This window comes from Lytechinus pictus, chromosome 2 (assembly GCF_037042905.1).
Source record: "Lytechinus pictus isolate F3 Inbred chromosome 2, Lp3.0, whole genome shotgun sequence".
In the NCBI taxonomy this organism is placed as follows: domain Eukaryota; kingdom Metazoa; phylum Echinodermata; class Echinoidea; order Temnopleuroida; family Toxopneustidae; genus Lytechinus; species Lytechinus pictus.
In genome coordinates this window covers 14,370,086-14,379,613 of record NC_087246.1, presented here as the reverse complement: position 1 = coordinate 14,379,613, position 9,528 = coordinate 14,370,086, and the positions used below count along the sequence as shown (strand labels likewise).

The 9,528-nt window shown below is 36.2% G+C and overlaps 1 protein-coding gene across 1 annotated transcript; it reads right to left on the bottom strand.

The window, feature by feature from the left end:
- Positions 1–2,084: 2,084 nt before the first annotated feature.
- On the bottom strand, positions 2,085–5,797 carry LOC129275124 (uncharacterized). The gene is made up of 2 exons (XM_064110343.1): positions 5,654–5,797; positions 2,085–5,010 (listed from the first exon to the last, which is right to left on the bottom strand). Exons 1-2 carry the CDS (start codon positions 5,691–5,693, stop codon positions 4,649–4,651), a joined length of 402 nt encoding a protein of 133 aa, XP_063966413.1. The 5' UTR covers positions 5,694–5,797; the 3' UTR covers positions 2,085–4,648.
- Positions 5,798–9,528: the final 3,731 nt, after the last annotated feature.

Genomic DNA, 9,528 nt, shown 5'->3' with positions numbered 1-9,528 from the left:
TGTGACTTATGTATTTTATTTTTTTGAATAGCTACTTTTCTATTCTTTTATATCTGTACACTCACACTAGCACAAAGAAATACATTGAAAATGCCTATTTTCTATGCAATGACCCATTTTAATGTGTTACCCATACATGTTATTTTCACTATTTATGGATGTATACAAATCCTACCTGCATATAGCCCAACAGTGAATGCAATGACAATATAGGTCCCTATCAATTGTAATATAAAAGTGTATGTAAATTCTGTGTAGATATCAGGATACCAGAACTGTCCCAAACATAATTACCAAATATACATGAGATTGGATGAGGAAACAATAAAAGAATACTAATTTAGTATATTTGCATTTGACCTATTCAAAATCTTCCTAGGGCTGTTGCCTCTCAGATGTAAGAAGGAAGAGATACATAGAGAGAGAGAGAGAGAGAGAGAGAGAGAGAGAGAGAAAGAAAAATAATTTTATAGATGGCATGGCTTAATAAAGGGGGGGGGGGGCTATACTAAGATTGCAGCACACAGCCACCCCCCTCCCTCCCTAGTTGAGCACTATTAGATACCTTACCTTACTCTGTGCCCCTTTCTAAATACCTTCTTGAAGGCACCACTCTAGTTCTCTTTAGTAAAGTTCTCAAAGTTCTATCTCCTCTCTACCTACCCCCTTCCTAAGAACAATTTTAACATGAGGAATTTCTAAAGGTCTTTCTAATGCTAAGTAGGTGATGTACACTAACACAAAACAATGATAAATCAGAACATAAAGAGGCCTTGACTCTATACATTGACCAATATACATACATTCCTAGGCTACACAGACCTACTAACTTTACCTGATGTAGCCCTGCTAGCCATTAAATCCATTTTTTTGCACCACTTGATGACTAAACATATTGATATCAGTGAGAAATTGTTTGCTACTGAAGAGTTTGGCCAGGTATTCCATCCACTACTAGGGATTTCCCATATTACTTACAGGTGTCACGCGCGTAAAACATTCCCCATAGACTTGTGTGTTAAAATGGCACTTTTGAAAAATTCATAAAAAATAAATGTGAAATTAGAGGGTGGAATGTTTACTACCAATGGATAGGATATATATCTGACATTCCAAATCTGACCAGGAAAGGGTACCGTAGCCAGCTCATTTTAAAAATAAATCGCCATTTATGAAGATAACTATGAATCGATCGAATTCATCAACTGAAACAGTAAAATAGCCCTAATTATTCCGCCAGTCAAAAAATAGTTCCAAATTACTTATTTATCTTCCCAATTTGGGCGAAGTAAGTTCAGTAGTTACCATTTCTAGAATCAGTGTTAGATTTTGAATCACATTCATACATTTTTGTCAATCAGCAATATCAAATTGACAAAAATTCGAATGGGTTGGGTCGAACGAATATCTTTAGCCCTCCTGATGTAATTAGGCTCGTGGAACCCCATGTGTAGGTCGAAATTAGGACCCCAATATTAATATTCATGATTGCGTCTTCGGAATAAGAGTACGCATGCGTGTGGACTTACCTTTACAAAACCCGGTACCCTTATAGGCCTTAGGCTTAGATCTACATGTATATCGAGATCAAATTCTTAAACACGTATCAAATTGCCATAAATGACAAGACAACAAATGCTAGGCTAGGGTAGGCTATGGCTAGCTTAGATGGGCCTAGGCCATTGACTTTATCTCAAAATAGTTTTGCGTGCAGGAGAATGTGTTTGATAGGCGCGCATGTGCGGTATATAGCGTGGCCTCGATATATGTGAACTAACAGAATGCGATGCCGCTGCGAGTAGGCCTATATGTCGTCGGGCCGGCCGCCGAGGCCGTAAATTAAACATTGGTCTAATACTCCTTACTTTTCTTTCTCTTTTTAAGCGTTTCTCTCAAGTAAAAAAATACACCCCTTTTCTGCAGGTTGCCCACAATTAAGAGGGATTATAGGGCCGGCTCACCCCCCCCCCCCTTGGATCCGCCCCTGCTTGTGGTGCAAGAGGGAGATAAAATGAAATGAAAATGGAGACAAGACAAACATAGAATGTGTTAGGTTACACGTTAAGAATTCGTGATAAAATGCTTTGATTGATTGATTTTATTTGTCAGGTATAACTATGAACAAGTACAAGAAAATATGAACAGAAGTGTATATATCTTGACAGGATTGCCCATGAAAGCCGAGATGGCTTATTACCAATGGGGTCCTTACATCAGTAATTGAAGACAATGTATACATCTATGAAAAAAACACCTATAGAAATATACAAACTACATCAATTAAGTCTAGACCACTAAATTAACATGATGAATTGTAAAACTTAATATATAAAAAGACAAAAACAAATAAGTTTGTCATGAAAAACATTTACGCAGTCAACAAAATATGATTAAAATAATTGTAAAACAGGTTGAGTAAACGATCATTACTTCTAAGTTACATATGAGAATTATACTAATAATCAGTTTTTAAGTAGCGCTAAATGCATCGTAACTAATACAAGATTCAGGAATCGTAAAATCTAAGATATGAAAAAGTACGAATAAGTTAGACATCAAACTTTCACGCAAACAACAAAAGATGATGAAACAATGTAAAACAAGTTGATTAAATAAATCATAACTAAATAGTTGACTACACGATACACATGAAATTAGAAAGAATATTTAACAATAATACCGTTTTGGGTAGCCATTAAGTTAGGAAACTGCTCTACCAGCGGGCCCTGCATAACATAGTATGTTATTATTACCCTTCCCCAATCTGAGCGCCTAGCAGTAAGGCAGAAGGTCTTTGGTATGACTCGGCCTGGGATCGAACCCACGACTTCCCGTTCATGCGGCGGGCGCTCTTCCATTGAGCCACCATGCCCAGTAAAAGTCTACCTCAACAAAAATGAAGTTTGTAAAAGGAAAAACATCCAACAAGCATAACACTGAAAATTTCATCAAAATCGGATGTAAAATAAGAAATTTATGTCATTTAAAATTTCGCTTGATTAAAATAAACCACAGTTCTATCTACATCTTGGTCGGTATGCCGATGAGGGGAGTAATGACGTCATCCATTCGCTATTTCCTTTGTATTTCATTGTATGAAATATGAAATTCGAATTCGAATAATCTCATTCTTATGTGACACATAGATTCATTCCTCTCTAAAGATATGGTGTTACCATCGTTTTGATATTTTGTGGTTGAGCTAAGCTGGTCATTGTCGAATCTGTAAAAATCGAAATATTGTATAATATTGAAACAACAAAAAGCCCCCCAGTCGGACGGTGAGTGAGGGACATCTTCGTCTCTCTCATCGCATTATTGGATTGTGCATCATCGGTTTTGTGAAAAATAAGCGAAACGTTAAAGATGTCAAAGCCTTCTTCTTTTACATCCGATTTTGATGAAATTGTCAGCGTTATGCTTTACATTGATTCATTTCAACATTTTTTCTGGGGTGGCCGTTACTTTTAAGAGTTTAATTTCAAAAGGAGTAATGTTTCTACTTTGACCAAGTCTGAGCATCCTCGACATGTAAACAAAGCACGTCAAATGAAATTTATCGCAAATGGAGTCTGGGAAAACAAAATGGTTAAAAATTTAAGTCGCATTAAAAACTTATTTTAAACAATTTATTTCAAACGGAGATAAATCCATTATGCATTCATATATTTTAAACTCAGAGCATTGTATAGGATACAAATGTTTTGTTGATAATGATTGGGAGCCAGTGGCTGAATTTCACATAAATTACGCATTACGAATGTATGCAATATAACAGATCAAATTACATAGTTGTGAGTGTAAATGATATTGAGACTATACTATCATCTGTCTGGATTTAGCTCCTTTGGGAATGAAATATTGATAATCCATGTCTATACAAAAGATGAGAATTTTCCTTAAATTTTCATGAAGAAAAAGACTTCAGAAAATGTACTCTAATAGCAATTTAATTTAATATGAGTTTCCATTGACAAATGTATTTCCCTTGTTAATACGCAGAAATGTAAAATATTTCATTCCAAAATAACTTAGTCCACGAAGTCGGGAGTTAAAAATTTATTTAAATGGATACAACATACTATTTGCTAGATTTTTTAAAATATGATAGGATCATTCTAAAATGATATTCCAATCATTATGTAAAGAAATGAAGTAACATTAACCATCAATCGCCAAAATCGCTAAATATATTTTAAATAGACATGCTGACAGTTACAATACACAGTTTGTATAGTGGCCAATTATAGCAACCACAACATTTTATACAAGTGTTTTAGTCTATATACAGCGTTATCATAAATTAGATTCAGAATGGCATACTCAGTTTCTTACTACGAAGGAGGACTTATGTAAAAGTGTTCCAATGATTGATTCATCGTTCCGACGAATACCATGAATACCTACTGAAAATAACATTTTGATTCATTGCCATGCTATTAAAGTGTTTGACCTTAAAGTTCATGTGCAAAACTTTGAATTAGGCGAGCAGAATTGAAAAGGGGTAGATCTTTACAGATAGGACTATAATTTTTTGTAGCAAAGTAAAGATAAAGAAGAAAATTGACACTAATGATCCCGTCGACAGCCTTTGCCCGGACCGAGTACAATTTTTCCGAGATTGTTCCCGAGATTCGGGACTCGATAATCAACGTCCAAATCTCCAGGGTTGGGTTCGATGCCTTCGGGGTCGATGTGGGCGTCGAAATCTAGCATGCAGCCGACCCCGCGGTCGGTGTCGACTCCCGGTAAATGGTGAAAGATGCGTTCCATTTTCTTGTGCTCCATCTTCTTCATCAAGTCCCAATAACGAGGGAGAAGAGAAAGATTCCCAGTCTGAATCGTTTAGACCAACTCCTGGCTCAAGTCCTGCGGTACTCGTCTCACATTGTTCTCCTTCAGATCCATCAGAGCATGTGCAGAAGTATCCAGGTTGAACGTCGATTAGGATGCAAAGACTGTCATTCGAACATGGGTTACATAGGCAACCATTGTCGTCTGATATATCATCTAATGTGATGGAAAGACAATTGTAGACAATTAGATTCACAGCATTAGGTGTATCTCCTGTCTGGATGAGCTGTTGTGTGAGTAGAGGTGCAGAATAATTAAATGTGTCACTTTTCTAGGAGATATCCAGCCATGCATTATTAGTCTACCAGATTGGAGATCCCATTGTGAAAAGAGGAAACACATCAGAGTATATCTAAAAACACTGAAATGTATTACAATGGAATGCATTTCCGACGTAGATCGGAATTGATACATTTTCCAAGTTTAGGCTGAATGACTATATTCCTTAGAATTTCATTTGCCCACAATGATGACTACTGACAATTTGGAGGGGGGGGGGGCATGTCGGCCCCGTCTATTTTAAACATTTATCTATATGCAGATTAAACGAATAACCCAAACCTAATATCATTTACGTATTGCACTATTTTTTTATGTGATTATAAAGCATTGTGAAATGAAATTCCCTTTTGGTAAGAACCTGGAGCCTACAATAAAAAAGCTATTCGATGTTCGAACTACGACAAAGTATGTTGAAAAGGGTTGTAAACATTATTCTTTCAAAGAAATCTGACGTAAATATTCCCAGTTTGAACCTAAAAAAAACACATGTAAATTGTTAATCGTCGAGGTACGTTACCTTCGTCATCATGGTCATGCTCTCGCTCACATGTAACCATGGCAACCCTGTTGTCTTCACACAAGAACTGATCATTGGTGACAGGTCGACCATCACACTCAGTCAGATTCCAAGCTCTTCCGGGGCAAATCAGATGTAAAATTCCAGGGACTTTTTGGGCACACATGAGTATTACAGACCCCCATTGACTCACGTGTTAAATCATAGCTCATCAAAAAATCATCAAAAATCAATCCCACGATAGATTTTGCTTTAATTCTCTGACATTAGTCACAATTAACGGTACATTAAGACCTGATATGTTAATCGGGTACTTGCCCAGCTCAATCAAAAGTTAAGTGGCCTGAAATAAGACTAACCATAATTTCGGCCAGTTCATCGCCAGAAAACCCCGAACTGCATTGTGGGTAATAATAATTCAAATGAAATACAAAAATGCAGTCTAGCCTCCCCAAACGCCTTAATTATGAAAGAGTATGAACATAGCATTATCTCTATCGTTTTTCTTTTGATATACAAACATTTGATCTATTTTTACTGAATTATTTTAATCAAAAAAGTCATGTGATCTTTACTTACGCCTGTCCGACATGCTTTGCGCGCGGTTGAATTACTCTCATGTGCCCTATACTGAGGGTCAAACAACGAAAAGTTGAATATTTTGATCTCAAAAGAAAGAGTGGGTTCTCCTGAAGAGATTGATATATTGCATTCAATACCTAATCTGACTAAACGCGTTAAAAGAAAAGAAAACGTCTCATTAGACGCCCCTCATTTTAATGTAAAAATACAGTGTTCCATTCATATAATTTGTGCGCTTCCTATAGGTTATGGTATTGCAGCTACAAGTTCTACTTGTTTGATGTCCATCAATGGGCTAAAATATATAATGTGTGGAGTTAAAACTTCTTGTTAGCATGTTTAATTTTGTTCGAAGTGATTTATTACCTTTTTTATTCGCATAAAAAAAAACAAAGTAAATAAAAGAAAATTGATAACAAACAAAGAGTGTAAGCAATTCTTGTGCTCATATCGCCTCTCTTCCTCATTATAACTAACAAGCTGGAAGGGGGGGGTGCTATAGATATATACCATCAACCCCGCCCTGCTTACAAGACAGGAGGATGAGGTATGTACCCCGACTCAGCTCCCCCCCCCCCCCCGCTTAGCTTTCAACGAAGTGAATAGTATTCAAGTGCGCAATCTACATCTGACTGAGACAAGTTTATGTATTTTAATGTTTTGTTCATCTTTCTTTCTCGGCGTGCTCTAAACACTAAAAATGGGAATCCTTGATGATAATTAGTAGTTATTTATCATTTTTAAATCCCTACTTATTTCATTTCACACTCTCAAACCAACCAGATCTGATCTCCTGTTGGCAGTAGAAACTCGCATTTCTGCATGATAAATGATAATAAGCATTGAATATGCATTTGAAAGCGTCATTTCATCATAGTAAGCGATAAATGCACTAAATGCCGAGTTATATACCGATCAACTGTTGTCAAACATAACCTATTTCATTGTATAAAACTGTTTAAAACATTCCATCACTGATTTCTAGCAGACGACGCTCAGCCTTAGCAACGACTGTGTAGAAGTGTAGTCGCAGTATAGGGCACACATGAGTATTACAGACCCCCATTGACTCACGTGTTAAATCATAGCTCATCAAAAAATCATCAAAAATCAATCCCACGATAGATTTTGCTTTAATTCTCTGACATTAGTCACAATTAACGGTACATTAAGACCTGATATGTTAATCGGGTACTTGCCCAGCTCAATCAAAAGTTAAGTGGCCTGAAATAAGACTAACCATAATTTCGGCCAGTTCATCGCCAGAAAACCCCGAACTGCATTGTGGGTAATAATAATTCAAATGAAATACAAAAATGCAGTCTAGCCTCCCCAAACGCCTTAATTATGAAAGAGTATGAACATAGCATTATCTCTATCGTTTTTCTTTTGATATACAAACATTTGATCTATTTTTACTGAATTATTTTAATCAAAAAAGTCATGTGATCTTTAATTACGCCTGTCCGACATGCTTTGCGCGCGGTTGAATTACTCTCATGTGCCCTTTTCTGCACTCTCGTTCATTCTGTAGCTCGTTTGGCCGTCAGATGGCGGCAAGGCGAATGTGTAGCCTAAGCTATGGCAGGTCATGCTTGATTGATGAAAGCTCCAGTAGCGTCCACATACGAATTGCCATTGATCGATGTACAAGACCTGCACATATCCTTCATGTGGAATAATTGTGTTGACCTTCACAAGTCGAACATCGCTTATCTTCTGAGGGCGTTGAACAGAAACTTCCGCTATATCTGTTGGTCTGGCTACTGTGTCTATAAGCCTTTCATCTTCATTGGGTTCGGTTTCCTCTAACATAAGAATAAGAGTAAGTAAGATTAATAATATATTTGTCAATTATTTTACTGCTTTAAATTTGTTTAATTTTCAAAATGAAAATCAGAAAAAACAGTGATACAAATCGATGAGAAACGAATATCAATGAAATAAAGGGTGGAGCTAGGAGTTCAGGTTGTTTCCTACTTAAAAAAAAATTATAATTTGCTAAAGGAGAGACAAATGAATACTACTTCAATTAAGAGACGAATAACCCAGTTAATTAGATTTTGTGTTCAGGAGATTCACGTTATCATTGCAATAATGGAGTGCAACTGCACAAGATAAATTTGGGGGCTTTAACAAAATAATTGATGATTGGGAAGGATTGAAAGTCCATTCCAGAAAGAACTGAGTTTCAGACAGTGTGATCACAGTGTGTTCAAAATGTCGACTTTGTGAAAATAACATTCACACTGTTCAAATGGAAACAAATCAACAGTATATTATGAAGATATTTTCACACTGTGGGACACCTCGACAGTGTCACGTTAACATGGTCGACTATGTGAATATGTGATTCACACTGTTGGAATGCTCATAATTATTTGAATGTGATTCCACATTGTGTTCCACGCTGTTATCACACTGTGACACTCACTGGGGGGGGGGGGCAATGTATTATTTACAGTAGGGGTTATTGATTAATAAATTTCTGATTAATGATATTACCCTTGGTATTCTTCAAAATGGACATCTTAATTTATAATGCTATCATCTACTGGACAAAACAAGTGATTAATTTCATAATTTGATTAGCTATGCGAGTGTGCGTCTCTTGACACAAAAATCGAACACCGTTTGTCCATGAAAATGAGTACCCTATCCTTTGTCAATCGTTCCTTTGAAACATTTTTTTTGCTTGCCTGTTTTATTAACATCCAGATATAATAAAGTCACTAATGACACGCCTTTTTCTCTAAAAAAAGATCAAATGAATCGAATGAAAGAAAAACTTCTATCAAGTCTATGTTTCATTTTATTCATGGTGCTACTTGTCCAGTAGGATTTAATTAGAATGAGGTTTTTCATGTAGGTTTTACCTGGGTTTAAACATACAGCTTTGACCACACCATGACTCGATGCGCCCCTGCCATATGACCTATATGGATCTTTTTTGTAGTGTCCGATTACTTCATTCTGCGCACAAGGTGATGAGACCAAAGCTTCCATCGAATGTGCGATAGCTATAAGTTAGGATAATTGAAGTATTGAACAATTCTAATTTCTTTATCTTGAATTATATCTAATTTTGGATAGATCCTCCAAAAGTGCATGTCAGTATTTAGTATTCCAGTTCATTACTAGATTATATGAAATTCAATACCCTAAATTTATGTAATCCGCATCACTTTATTGGCCACAACAAATCATGCATATTTTTTATATTAAAATAATATGATAAAACATTTGTGCTTTCTATAGGATGCAAATTATTCTTATTATTCATGCTATGACGT